The 19417-nt window shown below is 44.4% G+C and overlaps 1 protein-coding gene across 1 annotated transcript in view; it reads left to right on the forward strand.

Moving 5' to 3' along the window:
- The window catches only part of dnaaf11 (dynein axonemal assembly factor 11), a 51344-nt gene extending 37070 nt beyond the window's left edge, over positions 1-14274 (forward strand). The window contains exons 10-12 of the mRNA XM_082514307.1: positions 1905-2000; positions 2428-2522; positions 13084-14274. Of these exons, the coding sequence (XP_082370433.1) occupies positions 1905-2000; positions 2428-2522; positions 13084-13273 (381 nt within the window). The 3' untranslated portion in view covers positions 13274-14274. The remainder of the gene's footprint in view (positions 1-1904; positions 2001-2427; positions 2523-13083) is intronic.
- The last annotated feature ends 5143 nt before the right edge of the window (positions 14275-19417 follow it).

Raw genomic sequence — 19417 nt, forward strand, 5'->3', positions numbered from 1 at the left:
CACACCTTCACGATCAGTAATCAGTCGAGTCTCCTGCAGCAGAAGTGGAGCCGCTGCAGCCCTGCTGGAGGTTTCCTGCAGTCTGACAGGTTTATTGTGACAGGAGCCTCCGTCCTGCGCATCCACTGCATTTTCTCCCACGTCTTTCAAAGCTGCTAATTTATTTATGTTTTTAGGAATTGATTTCTGAGGAAAACAGTTACTGCATATGTATTCAGTCATATGAACAACAGCACCTGACATATTTAGGTGTGTCATTTATTTAACAACTAAAAAATGCAGAAGCCATGTGTGAAAAACCGATTCCATCCCGTGAAACTTGTCGAACCACTTTCAGTGCAATAACCTGCAGTAATCATCACTTCATCAGTCTCTCACATCGTTGTGGAGAAATCTTAGCCCACCTTTTTTACAGCAGTTGTTCACTTCATTGAGATTTGAGTGAATTCATTTATGCACAGCTCAGGTTGAGGTCTGGACTTTGACTGGGTCATTGCAACACTCTGATTCTTTTCTTTGTAGACTTGCTGCTGTGCTTGTGTTCATGGCGTGATGCATGACTCACTTTGAGCCAAGCTTCATATTTGACTCTTTAATACTTTGGCATACAGAGGAGTTCATGGTTAACGCTGTGACTGCGAGGTGCTCGAGTCATCAGCCTCCTCCACCATGCCGACAGTCTGTCCTGATAACTGTTTGGTTTCCAAACATCTCCACTTTGTCTCGTCTCTAATCTGTGCTGCCATGTTGTTTTTAAAGAGAAGAGGCTTTCTCCCTGTAACCCTCCAAACAAGCTAAACTTGTTCAGTCTTTTTCTAATTGTACTGCCATGAACTCTTAAGATGCTAACATGCAGAGTTCTCGGGTTTCTGCTTTTTCTCCGAGCACTGCACGCTCTAACCTTGATAGTAGTTTATTCCAGTTCTGTTTATTCCAGCAATCCTTTCCTGTGAAAGTAGTAAAGATGTACGTTAGTGAGCTGACCATGAACACCTCAATGACCTGAACCAACATTGTAAAAAAGGGCCAAGACTCCTCCACAGTGACGTGAGCACTGATCACATCACTGTCAGTACTGAAAAAGAGAAGTTAGTCATTCCTGCTGCAGATGCGGTGGACTCAGTTTTTCTCACGGCTGCAGAGAGTCCTGTGAAGACTTTTCTCACGTCTTCAGAGAAGACTGTATACAACTGCAGACGTCGTTTTCAGCCCCAGATGTTGCTGCTTTGCATTGACTTCTGCTGCTTTAAGCCTGGTTAAACAGCTGTTTCACCACACGATGAACTTTTTTCCCTCATGAATTCGGAGCCCTGCAGCTTCTGAGTTCTTCTTCTCGCTGCCAGACTCCTGAATGTCATGGCTGCACTTCAAGCTGTTACAGTGTTTATGGATGGCTGTTGTGTGCCAGAGGTCGTCCTGATTGGACGGGCGGGGTGATTTACGCAGTGATACATCAGTCCGGGCTTTCAAAATTCGTTTTTAATACGAACTCGTTGAGAAGAGCGGGGAGAATTGACTGGAGGAGCCATCTGTGAGGAGTGTATATCACATCAGACACGTCTCACACTCTGCAGCTGAAGAGTTTTCCTCCTTAGTGTGGCTTTCCTCACATTCCCCCTCATAATCAAATTGAATTAAATGAAAAAATGAAAAAGTCCAATTTTATGCCCGATTTGTCGTCCCACATGCTTGATTCTGGTTTCCATAGGCTTCCTCTCCTGTGATTGATCGCCACCGTTCTGTTTTGGAGCTATTCTGGTCACTCTCTCTCGAGTCCTTTCTGGAAAGCGTACCTATAAAAAGACCCGCTAATGATTAAAGTCATTTGACACACTGGGATGGCGTCGGTGCCAGATCAGCGCATTAATCTTACTAATTAAAGTTGTGAATAATTTACTCTGCAGATATTTCAGGTGGTTCTGCCGGCCGAAGTGAAGCCCGACAGCTCGACGGCTCAGAGGTCCCAAACCACCGGACACCTCCTCCTGACAATGCCCAGGGTACGTACAGGTACACGTCACACCTGAGCCAGGTACGGGACGCTGCAGCAGGAAGAGGTTAAAAGGCTGCTGCAAAACTTCACAGAGAACTTTTGCTTCTTTGGGATGTTTTCTGAAAGGTTGGGACGCTTTGTAAAAAGTCAGATTACAGTGATTTATCCTGTTACAGTTTGAGCGCTGATGATTGACTGTGTGTGGACCTACGACTGTTCCCTGTTCTTTTTTCACTTGTTCCTCTGAAGATCAGTCGTATTAAACTCAGAGTTTTAATAAAGAAACTCTTTACTGCGTCTATAACAAGAAAAACAGGTGCTGATGCTGCAGCATCGCAGCAGCTGCTGCTATTAATCCTCCATATGGCTGTTAAATCCTGCAGCAGAAACCAAAGACTGAAAGCTGTTTGTGTCGTCTTTTTCTTCTTTTTCAGGCTGAAGGTGAAATCAAAGTGACGAAGACCGTCCCACGTCCACCCAGAGTGCGTCAGAACAGACGCAGCGGCGGCTTATCGGAGGATGATCAAAGGTAGCTTCAGTGCACAGAACTCATGATCACACATCCACACACTGTTGGACAGGAAGGAAACAAATATTAACCTCCAGTTTCTTTTTAATAATCTTTATGATGATCTAAGAAAGCAAATGCAAGGATGGAATAAGACATTAGAGATAAAGAGACGTAACTTTAAGCACCGCGACAGATGAAAACAGAAATTCAACCTTTAATCTTTGGTGTAAAGTGCAGCGCACATCAGCGTTTCACAAACTGAGGCCACGCTGGGGTGAAGTACTTCTGTGAAGGTAAGTTAGTATTTTTAGAGCACGTTTGAAAAACACCTTTAAGAACCAAAGTACGTCAAACGGCTCAACATGAAGGGCAACAAGAGACGAATACAAGTACTGAACATCTGCACGGTGGTGTCTGCAGGCTCATGTTTACACGTGACTTTATTAAACATCAAGTAAAAGAAGAGATTTACCAAACAGCTCCTCCAAAATAAAACATGTTTATCATCGGTGAAAGGTCTGGACTGTGCTGTTATAATAACTGCAGGATGCCTTTTAGCTTCCTAATGGAAATAAAAACATTATTGCCTTAGTTTTGCTGTGTGACTGTCCAAAGATTTAGATCACCATTAAACCAGATGTTAAAGATTCTCAGCAGCCGACTCAGTTTGCGAGTGTCAGAGGGTCTAATAGGCAGGTTTATCTGTCTGTCATCAGCATAGAAATGAATCACAGCTGACAGAAAGGCAGAGGTCAGTCTGCACATACATCACATGTAACGTATGTGCAGACTGACCTCCTTTTGTCCTGTCTTTCTTCCTTCACCCCAAACGGTGGTCAGCCCTTCCAGAGCCTGGTTCTGCAGGTTGTTTCTTCCTGTTGAAAGGGAGTTTTTCCTTCCCACTGTCGCCAAGTGCTTGCTGATACACTGTATTGAGGTTTTCTCTTTAATATTGTAAGATCTTTACTTTGAGCACCTTGAAAAAACTGTTTGATTTGTGATTTGATGATTAAGTGAAATTTAACTGGGCATTAGTTTCTTAAACTGCAGGAATAATGTTATGTGATACATACAACTTTCTATTTGTGATGGTAATAGATGATAAACAGTCAGAAATACTAGGTTTATAATACTATTAGGGCATAAAGAGGTGCAGCCTGCAGGCTGGTCTGTGTTTGTGTGAAAGAAGTCGAGCATTGTTGGCTGTGGTGTTAGTCTGAGTTTGGCCTCGAGTTTAATACGCACATATTTAAACACCTCTGGCTCATCAGGCCCCCGTTGCCCTGATTACAGATGCCTGTTGTATTTTAAACACTGAGCGTGACTCATTTTATCAGCCGTGTTCATGATGGCGCTCTCCCTGCTCGATGACCGTGTGCTGGGCGGAGATAACCTTGACCCACGCGGCATCATTACACTTGGGAGGAAGTGAGGAAGAGGATTCTCCACAGTGAAACGTGTCTGTGCTGCTGGGCTCATATTTAGCTGCAGGCTGCTGAAAACAGCTGCTGCAGACCACCAAACTGTGAATGTGACCCAAATCCCACTCTGAGAGAAAAGAACAATTACAATTATTTTTGGTTGAATTTAAACCATTTTTGTCCTTTGAAGCACTTGGAGCTGGTTTGGCTCACCATTCTGGTAACATACCGCTGTTACACTTTTTAATCATTTTATATAAAGTTAAAGGAACAAACCTGAGTCAGCAAACACCTTTTTCATATCTTGTCTCTATTTAAAAGCCTCCAGCTGCCCTCAGACAGCATCTGCATCCCCCTCCTGTGTTTCTGTCAGATAGTTGGAGACCCTGAACTGCAGGACTGTTTGTGCTGTTTTCATGCAGTTATCTATTAAATAATATGACTGTTGCAGACTATTTGAGAAGCTTGTGCTTCAGTAAAAATCACAATCATATACATCAGGAGGAGAGCAGGTGTATTTTTACTTTCAGTATATGAGAGAGGTGTGGTCACGGCTGAAATATACACACATGTATGTTTCAGTTCTTTAAGGTGATTAAAAATTCTGCCCTTCAGTGTTTGTGTGAGATTTAAAAATGAGGAGAGGGATCGGAGATGTGGCTCCAACAGAGCAAGATGGCCATAAAGGTCCAAAATGTGTGTAGATCATCTTTTATATACAGTCTATGTTCTGGTCAAAGTTGTGAATTTGTAAACGTGCAACTTTAAGAGTCAGGAGAGAAGATTTGGAGTCTTTGTGTTTGTCTCATCTTCACTGACTGAAACATGAACGATCAGCAGCTCCTCTTCCTCTGTGAGGTGATGAAGCTCTCACTGAGGTTGAGCTCAGCTTCACCTCTTAATGACCACATTAGTCTGCAGAGCCGTGTAACTGATCCCCCGCTCCCTCTGCATGCCTGGAGGTGTGCTCTTCACCACGCCACCATCATCATCATCATTACTGCTTTATGACAGAGTCGCTTCCTGTCCTTCATCTGTCCCCATCAAACTCCATAAAGAGTCCCAGTGCAGTCCTGGACTCTCGATATAAATGCTAAGGTGACAGGTGAGCTCCGCTGCTTCCTGCTGACTTATTGCATAGTTTCGATATGATAAGGCGTGACCTTTGACCCCTGGGCCTTTAGATTCTGTATTCTGCCTCGGGTGTGCGCGGAAATTGATCTGAAGGCCCTGATCGGGTTTGAAATGGATTTTCTTGATGGCACGAGGCAGCACTAAGTGTAAAATAGACTCAGACATAATCTCAGACCCTCGGCTCACAGCGCCATTGATAAGTGGATCTGAAAGGTTAAAGGTCAAGGTCACCTGGAAAGCCCAGTCTGGGTTGTTATAGTAAACTCCCTGAGGTTACATTAATTGCAGATAAACAGAATTAAAAATTTTTTTTATCTCCCCTCAAAAATGAAGTAATCAGTCTAACAGCTGCTAAATTACTGTTTATTTCCCAAAATCCAAAGTTCTGATTTCCGATCACGTAAAGCAGAAAAATTTAAACTCTTGATAATTCTCCACCTAATTTGGCAAATAAAATTCAAACATTTTAGGCACCCCAGTCAAGTTGGTGACCTTTGACCCTTCCACCTCACCACCTCTGACCTCGTGACCAAACTTGGCAGGAAACTTGTTAGATGATGTGTGTGGTGTTAGAACCCTGTTAGATGTTCCCAGGCGGGTAATATGGCGTGCTCTCTGCCTCAGTACCCACGAGGACCTCCACTATGAGTGACCAATGACAGGAAGCCATGTTGGACTTTCTAACCAGGCCGGGCAGAGGAGGCCCGGGACTAGCAGCTCCATTTTTATTTCTTATTGTTCTCTTTCTTTCATTACAGTTTTAAATGTATTTACTGTGTTCGCAGTTCAAGGAAAGAGAAGAATTTCCTTTCTATCCATCATTGAACCCATAAATGGTGAATCTGGACTGTTACCAACTGAACTGGGTCCCACAAAGCCCCCAAAATCAAAGTCTGGAAATTTCTAGATCAGTATTTGGGAGGGTTTTTTTTTTTTTTTTAATATTTAGGGTTATTTATTCTCTTTCACATCCAGGCTGAGCTAGTACCTGCACTGATGCAGAGGCTGACAGCTCTCTGATTTAATCTCATTTCTAATTTTCTATTCTTCTAAAAATTGCTTCTAATTGAAATCTGTCTGTTTTCCATATTTGAAAAGAGGACCGTCAGCTGTTCATAATTCACGTTAATCTTTTTATTAAAAAAACAAAATAAAAATAAAGGCTGTTTGTGCACAGCGGACTCCAGACTCTTCTAAATGTGACACTTACAGTTTTCATTTCAGTGAGGCAGATCTCTGTCGGAAAAAAGAGTTCTGGAGTAAAGGTTGTTCCTCTAAATCAACCTAATCTTTTAATGAAACCTCTCGGGGCACTATGCGCCCATATCTACATGACATGGACTTCCACAGCCGATAGGTGGGCATATTAAAGTAGATCGACCTTCACGTTCAGCTCTCTTTTCACCACAACAGACCGTCTGTCGCTCTCATCCTTCATTATTCCAGGACTCTAAGATATTTGAACCTCTCCACACGGAGCCGCTCAGAACATCATGGACACTTCTGCAGTACCACCTCCAGCCGAAACGTTTCTGTCCCACATTGAGTTTACCTTTGTAGTTCAGCACAAGGCTTTTAAAAACTGGCTGTAATGTGTGTTTGCAAGCGATCCATTAAAGCCTTTGAATCTGCACTCAGGTTTAAATCATATTTTTGTCTTATCAAAAAAGTCCACATCAGGAAGAAGCTCGGTATCTGCGCATTAACCTCGTCTCTCTGCGTCCACGTGACTCGTTTAGCCTGGTTCTTATCTTAACGTGAGCCGATGGGGTTCAGATCAGACCTGTGACATCACCTCACATCCACTCCAAAACCTAATCCTCTGTGGATCGGTGGCCGCAGACACTGAACAGAACCCGCTGATGTTGTTACTGTGGCTGAGTACAACTCAATTACATCCCCATTACCGAACTGAGAGTGATAACCCTGCAGGAACTCCGTCCAATAAAAGCTTAGTCATATTTATTTTCCTGCAGACTTCATCAGCACTCAGGTTACTCTGAGAGCTCATGAACTTCCAAAGTTTCCTGCATTTCTACTCGGTTCTGCAGTATTCACATCTATAAACACTGTGCTGAGGCGTAACGAGGTCTAAGAAAGTTTATGAAAGAAAAGTTGATGGGAGAACACGAGCACACCTGTGCACAAGTCTGACCCATATGTACAAACATATTTGAGACACACGGTGAGGCGCTGACTGGAAGCCAAACTTGAAAAATACGAAACCTTGTTTACAGAATCAGACTGGAGATGAATTGGTTTGAGTCCCTCTGTGATCAGTTAAGATATCACAGTATCAGACGGTCCCCTATCGACGTGGCATTGGTGGGGAGGAAGAGCTCCCTTCTAACAGGAAGAATAATGTGGCAGAACCAAAGTGAGGTGCAGGAGGACTGGTTGGGGGCGGGGTGGGTCAAAAAAAGCAGAGTTAAAAAATGAGGGAATAAAGCCAAACTAAATGAAAACCAAAAATATTCCAACACGACACAAAACAGCCGACAGCTCTAAGTCCAAATGCAGATTCACTGGGCGTCTATAAGGGAGCTGTTATTTCCCAGCAGCTGCTGTGACTGGTACGTCACTGCTGCAGGATATTGTGCATGTGGAGCTAAGCAAAGGGGAACTGTGACAGAGTGGCATTAAGTTCTTCCACATTATGATCATATTTTTCCAGGTTTGGTTGTTGATGGACTCTGGAAACATCCTGTCTTACAAACCTGTTTGACCACAATATCAAATGTACTAAACGTTCATTTCTGAAATTCGACACGCTTGCTTTCTCTGTCCGAGGTTTTCCTGACGCGGTGTGTTTTCTCTACAGTCCTCTGGCAGCTTTATTCCCCTCTTAATAAACAGGCGGGAGAATGCAGAGAGTAATGAAGGGGCTCCTCGTCCTCCTCCTGCGTCCTTCTGATGTTTATTGTCAGCTGCTGTGCAGAAGATTAAATTATAGTAACAACGCTCTTCCTGGAAAATTTTACTAAAAGGAAGCCTAATTATTGGAAGAGCATACGCTCCACACTGTGGACTGGATCAAGAGGAGACCAGAATTTGGGTCAGTTTGTGGTATTTTTCTTTAAGACATTGAGATTGTGTCTTTTAATCTTTCTCCTTTCAGTTTAACATTTATTTGTAGGTATTATAGCACGGTGGTTAGCACTGCTGCCTCACAGCCAGAAAGCCCTGAGTTCAATTCCACCATCAGGCCGGGCTCTTTCTGTGTGGAGTTTGAACGTTCTCCCCGTGTATACGTGGGTTCTCCAGCTTCCTCCCACAGTCCAAAGACATGCAGTTAGTGTGGATCGGTTAACTGGAAACTCTGACTTGCCCATAGGCGTGAATGTGAGAGCGAATGGTTGTCTGTGTGCTACAAAATACAGAACAGAACTAGTTATGAAAAACAGAATTCTTCAGACAGCAACATAAAGAAGGACTTTTGCTTTGCAACAGTCTCACAAATAATGCAATTCAATTCTATTTCATCCATATAGCACCAAATAACAGCAACAGTTGACTGGAGGCACTTTCTGTTGTAAGGTAAGGACCGAACAGTAATACAGCAAAACCCCCAAAATCAGACAATCCCCTACGAGCAAACACCTGGCAACAGTGGGAAGGAAGAACCCCCTTTTTAACAGGAAGAAACCAGTGGCAGGTTGGGGAGGGGTGGCCATCTGCTGTGACTGATCGAGGAGGATGGGAGGAGAAAAGGCACAATGTCTTCTACTTCACATTTAAGCAGGGTGATTCCTCTGTGCACTCCAGCAGCACAGCAGCCATGGCTAGGACTTTTATTGTGAAAGGGAGAAAAAAATCAATTTGTGCACACACGAGTGGAACAATTTAGCATCAACTGGTATGTCAGATTAACCCAGTTGTTGAGTGTCATTGTGTGTCTGTGTCCCCACGGTGACGTGTTACATTGCGGTTAATTCGACAAACACAATCAGAGAAACCCCCGGAGACGGTTTGCTGCTCACAGCACATCTGACCGTGAAGCCGGCGTCCTATAAACTGATCTGATGGGTTAATGGACTTGATTGTTGTAAGATGGAGGAGATGAGTTCAGAGGAGGAGCTGGATCATTTCGGTTTGATGGTAACAGATAATGTGGAAAATTGACCCCCGGAGATGAATTTATGGATGCCTGAGTAACAACACTGAACACAACAGTAAATAATGAACACATGAAGTCAGTTTGTTTCCACAGAATATTTCTGATACACAATGAACATAATTCCAAATATTACAGTAAACTGGTGACTGATTGTAACCAACTCCAGTAAAGTTGAACCAATAAAATAGGTGAAAAAAGGTTTATTAACTGAGTGTCACGTGCACTTTGCACCATCGATCACATCCGTGCGAGCGCTCATATTGATGTTTTACATTAAATCTGGGAACCTGAGTGTTTCTGCGCAGCATCAGCACCAACGATGGCTGATTTATTCTCCTGTTCTCATAAAGCTTCTCAGAACTGGGAGCTGCTGCTGCTGATTCTGAGAACTCAGATATTTTCTGTGAATTTCTCCTCACAGTGAGGAAAACTATCCTGAGAAAGAGAGAAGTTATTCACAGAGAACCCAGAGGTCAGAACCGGAGGAGGTAGGAGGACTTTTACAGTTTCTTTAGCAGACACGTGACGGTGATGAACTGCTACGTGCTCGATCGTCAGGGATGATGGTGGTCTGTCCCAACTGCACATACGCATCACCCTCACTTTAATCCTGATAGCGGCTGGTGCTTCGTTTCTTGGTATAGTCAGGAGTTTTTTCTGTTATCGTTCTTATTTTCTTGCTTTTTGGTGGGTTTACCTGCCGGTCAGCTGCCACGCAGATTAAAACTACCAGCGTGGGAACAGCAGTGACTGCTCAGGTGAACCAGGCCGATGCTTTCAAACAGCTTGAAGGTTGAACTGATTCTTTGAGGAAATCATTTTCTTTTTGTACGTTTCATAAACTCTACATTTTGCTCTCCTTCCTGCGTCCATTTTCACTAAGATTTAAATCTAAATCCAAACGTTGAGCATCTTAAAACCATGTTCAGGATTTTCCGATATTCACTATAATGACTCCAGACTTACACTGACTTCCTGTAAGACTCCCGTGGATATTGCTGGAGAATCCTAATGTTTGAGTAAATCCTTTTCATCCACCAGCAGCTCTGTTATTACAATCAATCAATCAATCTTTATTTATAAAGCACTTTTCATACAGAGAAAATGTAGCACAAAGTGCTTTACATAGTTAAAAGCAGCCCACCCCACCCTCCAACTCACTCCCCACACTCTCAATACACATATATCCCCCCACCCACACACACATACACACACGCGCACACTTAAAGAGTAAAAATTGGGCTGGGCTCGCATGAGCCAAGTGAGGAAACACTATAACAGGGAGCCGTCTGCACCGGGAGCCGGTCACAGACCGCAGCCTCCAGGCTGGGCACACAGCAGGAGGGAGGCAAAGGAGCCCCCCAGCCAGGCTGAGAGGACCCCAGAGACCCAGCAGCCACGGTCAATAACAGCCCCGGTGCAGAGAGCGCCCTCCGAGGAAACACTGGAGATATGACGCAATACAATATATATAGGGTAAAATGATAAAATAAATAAGAACAGGATACAATATAAATATAAATAGAATAAGAAGATTAAAAAATGAATAAGAATAAAATCAATAAATATTAGGTAAAGTCTAAATTAATAATAGAATAACAGGATAGAATAAATAAGCATAAAATAAATAAACGCTAAGTAAAAGCTAAATTAAAAAGGTGGGTCTTGAGCCTGTTCTTAAAAACATGTACGTTCTCTGCGGCCCTGAGCTCCTCCGGCAGGCTGTTCCACAGACGAGGACCATACCACTGAAACGCTGCCTCTCCGTGAGTATGTGTCCTGACTTTAGGGACAATCAAAAGGCCAGTACCAGAGGACCTCAGGGTCCGCGAGGGTTCGTATGGTAAAAGCAGATCTGAGAGATAAGAAGGCCCAAGACCATTAAGACATTCAAAAACCAATAAAAGAACTTTAAAATCGATCCTGAAACACACGGGGAGCCAGTGCAGCGATTCTAAAACCGGTGTAATGTGGGCCCGCCCTCTGGTCTTCGTCAGCACACGAGCTGCCGAGTTTTGCAAGAGTTGTAAAGTTGAAATATTCTTCTTAGGAAGACCAGAGAGCAGGGCATTACAGTAATCAATGCGACTGGTAATAAAAGCATGCATCAGCATCTCCGTGTTGGCCCGAGAGAGAATAGGGCGGACTCTGGCTATATTTTTTAGATGATAAAATCCAATTTTAGTTACATGTTTAATATGTGGGATAAAACCAAGCTCAGAGTCAAAAATAACACCCAGGTTTTTCACTTGTAGCGAAGGACATAGTGAAAATGCCTCTAATTTAGACAAGAGTTTCTCTCTCTGAGCCTCAGGACCGACGATTAAAACTTCAGTTTTGTCCTGGTTAAGCTGTAAAAAGTTTTCTGCCATCCAAGATCGTATATCTAAGATACAGTTAAAAAGGGCATCCATTGGTCTGGTGTCATCAGGAGACACGGAGATGTACAGCTGCGTGTCATCAGCGTAACTGTGGAAGTTCACTCCATGCCTCCTGATGACACTGCCGAGAGGGAGCATATACAAATTAAAAAGTACAGGGCCTAGAACCGACCCTTGAGGCACACCACATGTCATTCTATGGATCTTAGAGGAGCATGTATCCATACTCACCATAAAAGTTCTGTCAGAGAGATGAAGTGAACCAGTTGTGTACAGCACCAGAGAGGCCCACCATGTGTTTCAGTCTGTTTAAAAGAATAGCGTGGTCTACTGTATCAAAGGCTGCGCTTAGATCCAGTAGCACCAGGACTGAGAGCTTTTGGGCGTCCCAGTTACATCTAAGACCATTTAAAACCTTTAGGAGAGCCGTCTCTGTGCTGTGGTTCACCCTAAATCCAGACTGGAATATCTCCAGGATCTGTCTATCATTGAGAAAATCAGTAATCTGAGTAAAAACAAGTTTTTCTAAGACTTTACTTAAAAATGGTAAGTTGGATACAGGTCTGTAGTTATTAAAATCATTACAATCCAAATTGCTCTTCTTCAGAAGGGGCCTCACCACCGCCGTTTTAAAGGCAGCAGGGAAGACACCCAACTGAAGAGAGCAGTTCATCATGTATAAAAGCTCAGCCTCAAAAAATCCATAAAGTGTTTTAAAAAGTAAAGAGGGGATTGGATCTAAAAGACATGTGGTGGGTCTCACTGTGGAGAAAACCTTCTGAAAGTTCTCAGCATTAACCAGGACAAAGCTGTCCAGTGTCTCCTCAGGTACAATCGAGCCCTCAGATGTATTTAAAATCATATCACGATTAGATAAAATATCAGATCTGATGGCGCTGATCTTTCCCCTGAAGTGGTCTGCAAACTGCTCACAGAGCGAGTCTGTGGGGTTCTTTGGGAGCTGTTAAAAATCAGGGTTAAATAAATACAGTCTGAGCTTCGCCCTTTTTATTAATTACTTCGTTTTTTTTAATTAAAGCGTCACCACCTTATCTCTGTACGAGAGGAAAACGTGTTTCCTGACACAGAGAAACAGGGCACGTCAGTTTGTGTAACTGTGCGTGAACATTTCTACTCACACACTGCATGGATCAAATGTCTGAGTCACCTCCACATTACACCTTCAGGAGCTGCTGGGCCTCAGAAACATCCCGTGAAGCTCCTGGTGTGCCGTCTTTGTGCTGATGTTAATGCCGGAGGAGGTTTGGAGCTCTGCAGGGATTCATTATAATAACAGTTCTCACAGCTGATCCAGCAGTGAAGAGAGCATTTCAACAGCTGAGCAACACAGTTAAATTCATTGACCATCCTTTGATAAATGTTTGTAGAGGCAGGCTGTTGTTTATTTAATGTATTAATGAAGGAGGAGTGGAGGAGGCTAAGGCGCTCTCTTTCTCTACACCTGTGTCTTTCACGAAGCTCTTTTACTTATTTAAGACCTTCATAATTCTCCTTTATCTCAACAGGAAAAATAACGTTCCCGAGAGGCTCGAAGTCGACCCGAGCAAGCACACAGCCGTCGACCTCGCCAACATCGTGCCACGCCAGATCGCCAAAGAAGGGCCGATGGAAACATCCAGACCGGATCCACCAGCCGCCGAGGATCACTTCTCTGAAGGGTTCGTGGACGACCCTGATGTCCCCCCACTCATATAAGAGTACAAGGATGAGCTTATATAACACTCAGACTGTATGATTGGAACAAAGAGACGGTATATTTCCTTTAAACGGACCTTTAGATTTCCTCTGACCTGCAGATGTGTGCAAATGAACCACTGCAGATTTCCTGATGTGTATGGTTCAGTCTGCAAACCTGATGTCTCAGCATTTAATAAATGTCCTTACCACCAGCCTTAAACACATATTAATGAGACACCTGGACATGAATTCAACTGGACAGTTTTATTGTTGGTACACAAAAAGTAAATGTAATTAAAGCTGTGAAGAGGCAGCTTCCACTCAAACACATTTTCTGCCCTTTTTAAAGCAGCTGTAAAGACGACATGGCCGATCGGGGGAAGACTCTCTGCTCGTTACTGCAGCAGGGCGAGGCCGAGAGCTGAAACGCTGGCACAGCTTTACTGAAGCAACGCAACATCACACTTCCTCACTATAAACATCGTTGTCTAATTCTGTGTCTCCTTTGAAATGATGCATTTGTTAAAAGCCAGCCCTGTTAGGAGGGATGAACAGAGAGACGCTGCTGCTGGTCTCCCTCAAACCCTCGTGTAGATTTCAGCCTGAAAATCAATCGTCTGAGTTCCGCCTGTGGCCTGGTTGCCGTCTTGGCTGCCGTTGTGCGTTGCCCTGCTGTGTTTTCTCTTTTTTTGTGATGCTCCTCCTCAAAGCTCAGAAGCTCGCTCACTCTCTGCGCCCGGCTTTGATCAGAGAGCCTCTGCTTTGTGCCCGGAGGACGCCGGTCCAAGCATATTCTGAAGCTTGTTCATCTCTCCTTGAAGTCTCCTGGGTCTCTGCTTTCCTCTGAGTTGTCACCCCAAAAAGCTCGGAGGTAACGACGACTCCTCCTCCTGGCTCTGAGCGCCGTTACAGCCGCAGCGCCTTGAGAACTCATTTTGGCGTTGGACCATTTTTCCTCCCGACAGCCTCGCTCGTCTTTTATCATCCAGCCTTCTATATTTGGACCCCGTGGCTCGAGCCATCTGGGAGATTTGGATGTTTGTGGTGCGGCTGCAGGAGGAAAAGCCTCTGTGATGCCATCTTCGATTTGAGTTTTTAATATAAGGACTTATTGTTGTTCAAACACATGTAAACTGCAGCGAGCAGGCGCCTTTAATGAGCCTCCTGGACCACAGTCACCACACTTAATCATAGGTTTTGCTTTTATTTCAGTTCAAACTGAAAGGTTTTTATGTTTAGGTAACGATATACTGGATTTCTTATTAAAACAAGTAACTAAACAGCCAGTTCACAGAACACTTTAACATTTTTATATCATCGTTTCTTCCTGAAGTGAAAACATGAATATGTTTACTGGGTTTCCCTCCAGCCAATCATCATCCTGCAATGAAATGTTTCACGCCGCTGTTTAAACATTGAAACACGACAGCTTGGAAAGTTTCCACATTATTTTCCTTCGACCCAGATCTGCGGTCTGTGCTGCACTCGCGTCTGCTTCGCTTCATTAATTATTGATAAATGAGCTTCCCTCTCTGTCGTGTGGCTGTGCAGATAAGACGTTTTCTGTTTGTGCTCACTGTTTTTTTCCTGTGTGATGAAACAAACCAACACCACCGCCGGCCTCTGAAATACGCCCTCGAGGTTCAGGTTGCTGCGAGAGTTTCGTGCGTCAGTGGCAAATGCTCCATTAGTCCCATTTAACAGCTCGTTTAGCTCCTCGTCGTTATCACGGCTGAAGCGTTTCAGTGTTTCTGCCTCTCCTGACTCAGGTGTGTTGTGGTTAACTGGTGTTCGATTGGTGGATGCTTCCTCCATGATGGAGGTCTGAGGCAGCGGTCAGCTTCTTTCCTTACTCTGTTCCTCTGTCTGTATCATTGCTGCTGCTGCCTGAGCCTAAACCAGGTGAGCGTGTTCAGGCTGTTATCCGTCATCACTGCAGGTAAAGGTGTTCCTGTCCGCTTTGACTTCCCTGCAGTGAGAGAGGACACTGCACACTCGTTCACTAACAGCTTGTCAATAACACTCTAGACACGCCAGAAATCACAGTCTTTTTGTCTATTTTACTCTCATTTGGAGCAGAATTTGTAAATGAACCTGGAAATGATTTAAATGAAATCTGAAACTAACGAATGGCATCATAAACTCATGTGGAGAGAGTTCACAGAGGTCATAAATCACGGGAGAAATCAGGTCATTTTATTTTTAATGCTTGCCCTTCATTTTCCAGCCAGAAGAGTCGCCCCCCTGCTGGCCATTAGAAAGAGTGCAGGTTAAGGATTTTCATGAGGTTGTTGTCATCAAAGTGAGAAATAGATGGAGATAGATCAATAGCCTGATAGACTACTGTAAAAATGCTGGAAAGACAAAATGCCAAATAATCAGGCCCCATCTTATCCTAAAGACCTCGTAGCACCATATGACCCCATCAGAGCTCTTCGCTCTCACACTGCAGGTTTACTTGTTGTATTTAAAAGTAGAATGGGAGGCAGAGCCTTCAGTTTTCACCCCTCTTCTGTGGAACCAGCTTCCAGTTTGGATTCAGGAGACAGACACTATCTCTACTTTTAAGATTAGGCTTCAAACTTTCCTTTTTGCTAGTTCGGGCTGGATCAGGTGACCCTGAAGCATCTCTGTGGTTATGCTGCTACAGGCTCAGGCTGCTGGAGGACTTCCCATGATGCACTGAGCTCTTCTTAATAATTCTTCCTCTTAATAACCTCAATAATTAAAGTACATTAAAGCTGTACTGTTATAATAAAGTAAATGTACTAAGTTACACCACTGAGTCGGTCACATTGGTTCACGTTGTTCGGCGCATGAAGCGGGGCGGGCTGTGGGGCAGGCTGTGGGCCTGTTTGTTGTTTTTTAGTCGTACAATCTGAATTATGAGCTCGTGCAGCGCTGGATTGTTTGTGACAGAAGTAATTGTTTTTTTACTGAGCAGATGGCTTTTAGCACTGCAGATGTCAGAGCTGCAGATTATAGTCAGTCTACCTTTAGTATTGACCTGTGGAGTGAATCTGTTTAAGAAGAGAGTTGTTTTTAGCTTTCACCTCCTTTGCCTGCGTGAACCTCCCTCCTGTTTAAACACTCAATCAGATCAGAACCAGAATGAACCAGATTTTCTTGCCGTCTGATTAAATCCAGAGACACAAGAACCCGTTTCTTATCTGTCCGAGCTCCATCGATTTTTGTCTGTTGCCATGACAGCGGACGGTCCCACTCATTTTGTGAAAGCAGCACCGCCTCATCGCTTTGACCCAGGTCAGACGGTACTGACTCGTAACGCTCGCCGTTTCCTTTCAGTCCGAGCCATCAGACTTCCGATCACACTCGTCTCTGAGCGGGAAAAAAAGCCTCCAGTTATTTTTATTCGTCTCCTCAGGTTTTCTTCTTTTTGCTGTATTTTATAAGTGCTACATGTCAGGTTTAAGCATTTCAGCCTCTCTGAACTCTCTGCTGCCGAGTCCACTCAGTGCTTCGTTGGTGATGTTATCATGTTTCTCCTTTCACAGGCCGTAAATAACAAATACAATACAGTGAGAAGAGTTTACAGCCAGAAAACTCAGATATTCTGGCACAAATGTGGCTCACACCTGCAGCTTGACTCGGCGTGCCACAGATCCACCTTATATGGCAGATGTCAGGTGTGTTTATACCACATATACACTCTCCACTTTTTTGGTATATGTGTCCAACTGCTCGCTAACACAAATATATACTCAGCCGGTCACATGGCTGTGCGTTTGGGTATAAGGGCATGGTCAAGACGACCTGCTGAAGCTCTCACTGGGAGGTTCCCACAACCATCTCTAAGGTTTAAACAGAACAGCCCCCCGAAAGAAGGGGGATACACCCAGTGAGCAGCAATCACCCCAAGCCTGTTGGTATCCTTTATTTATCCAGGTAAAGTCTCACTGAGATGAAACTCTAACTCAAATATTTAGATGTTACATCCATGCTGAAGAGCATCTCTGAACATGCAACACATCAAACCTTGAAGCGTGAGAGGACCACAGTGGAGGAACACCCTGGAGGTGGTTGCATCTCAGCTTAATTACTCCATCCAGTCACTCTGCGGGGTTACGTCCTCGCCGTGCGGCTGCACGCAGAGCCCAGGGACCCAGCGAGGAGACTGGATCCCTGCTGGGCAGGAAAATGTTTGGTTTTATGTGGCACTGGTCTGAGAAGACATTGGCCTTTCCTTCTTTGGGTTCCCTCCCTCTTCGCCTTCTTTCCTCTCTGGGATGAATAATTTACTGGTTTCCTCCCTCTCGCCATCTCTGCGCTGCAGCGAAGGGCTGATGCAGAGCGGTGATGCTCGCTCTGCAGCCTGTGGGAAGCTCTTTATTATCCCGTGAACGTCAAAGAAGGAATCTTATGAAACTCTCCTCACGGGAAATGTTCTCCACTTTTCTTTATTTCCAGTCATACGTGTGCTGTTCCAGTGGTGGATGCTCACATCAAACATGGTCCAAATTTCAATTATTGAGGTTACATTTTGTATTGAGACAAACTCTCTAAGCTCTGTGCTGTTCTTACCTTCTGTTTGTGGGGGGCAGCCAATCAGAAGACAGCTTCCTTGAAGGAGGAGGAGCTAACTGAGCTTCTTTAAGGCAGAGAGTGAGCTGCTTTGATGGATCCAAAATAATCTCAGGAGCAGCTCCAGGTGGAGCCTTCGTCTGATGGACTCCTCTGGGTGGAGGAGCTGCGTTATGCCTCTATATGTGTCCTCCACACTCAGAAGCCACGTGGTGATTTGTTGTATTTATCATTTATGCTGAGTCGTGAATCTCCTGGACCGTGACTGAAGCTCGGAGCTGACAGACAAAGTCGTTTTTCACGGCGGTTTGATTCACGACGACCTCAACTGAGCGAGCACTGAATCACACGGCGGCCTCACGTGTTCGCATCACGGAGGTTAACACACACCAGAGCACCATCACCTCTCGTGGAAGGAGGCGCGTCAGTCGGTTTTATTACTTAGTGACATTTAATTTATGTGCTAATGAAAAGTCTACAGCATATCCCTCACGGATACAGCAGCGCTTAAAAGGATGATTGTCTGCTGGTGGGAGCCCGCTCATCCCATCCCCGAACCAAACTGGGTCACAGAGTTCGTGGAAACTTTATCAGCAGCAAAATGAAGTGAGACATCAAAGTAGAAACAGAAAATTTATTCTGTGAGACACGTTTAAAGTGTCTGTCCATTTCTCAGTCTTATTTTTATCTCTTAGAAAGCCAAACGGCAGCTTTTAGTTACAGCTGATTGGTTTATTAAAGGTGGGCGTGGCACTCTGAAGCCGGTGTTCACAGACATCAGTGAACGCTCAACATCAGTGCCGCCGACTGAAGCTGTTGGCCGAGAACACCCAACCCCACCCTGTCGGTGAAGCACAGGCCTGGATCAGGAGCATGTCCACAATGAGATGAGCGCATTGTGGTCATAAAGAGATGGAGATGGTCAGCTTTTAAACGATGCTCAGCTGCTTCTAAGAAGGCCAAGAAAATATCTCCACAACTTTACAGCACCAGCCTGAGCCACTGGTCCTACACCGCAGAGATGATGAAGTTACTAACAATCCCAGTTCTTCTGAAAATAACCTAAATAAATTTATACCAAAGATAAATCTGCTGGCAGCTGACAGTCATTTTTATCTAGCACAGATTTTCCCAATATGTGTATTAACCTCCAAACTGCAGTTCCTGTGATCTCCACTTGAGGCAGTGAGTCAGACCCTCAGAGTTAAATTGTCCAACTTTACAGCAGAAATAAACGTTTTTTGGTCTTTGTATCTCATCTCAGCGCCGTAATTTAAAACAACAACAGTCATCATTGTCCACATAAAGCTAAATAAAGTGACTCTGCTCAGTTTCCCGACCGCCCCCTCCTCTCTTTGTCTGTGCAGCTGAAGAGTCTGCCACATCATGCAGATATGACACAGCAGCCTGTAACACCTTTAATTATTCAGCGGCTGGATTTCTGACAAACGCCTTGCTCAGAGTCGCTGTGGGTGGCCCGAGGTCTGCGAAGGCCCAAGCATATGATCCACATCATCTTCATCACACCAGTCTGTGAGACCTCGCGTCCTGTGGAGGGGGACCGCTCCATCAGGGTGGAAATACTTCATCAGTGAGGACAGAGGCCATCACTCAGGACGC

The sequence above is a fragment of the Aulonocara stuartgranti genome, assembly GCF_965226115.1.
Source record: "Aulonocara stuartgranti genome assembly, chromosome: 18".
Taxonomy (NCBI): domain Eukaryota; kingdom Metazoa; phylum Chordata; class Actinopteri; order Cichliformes; family Cichlidae; genus Aulonocara; species Aulonocara stuartgranti.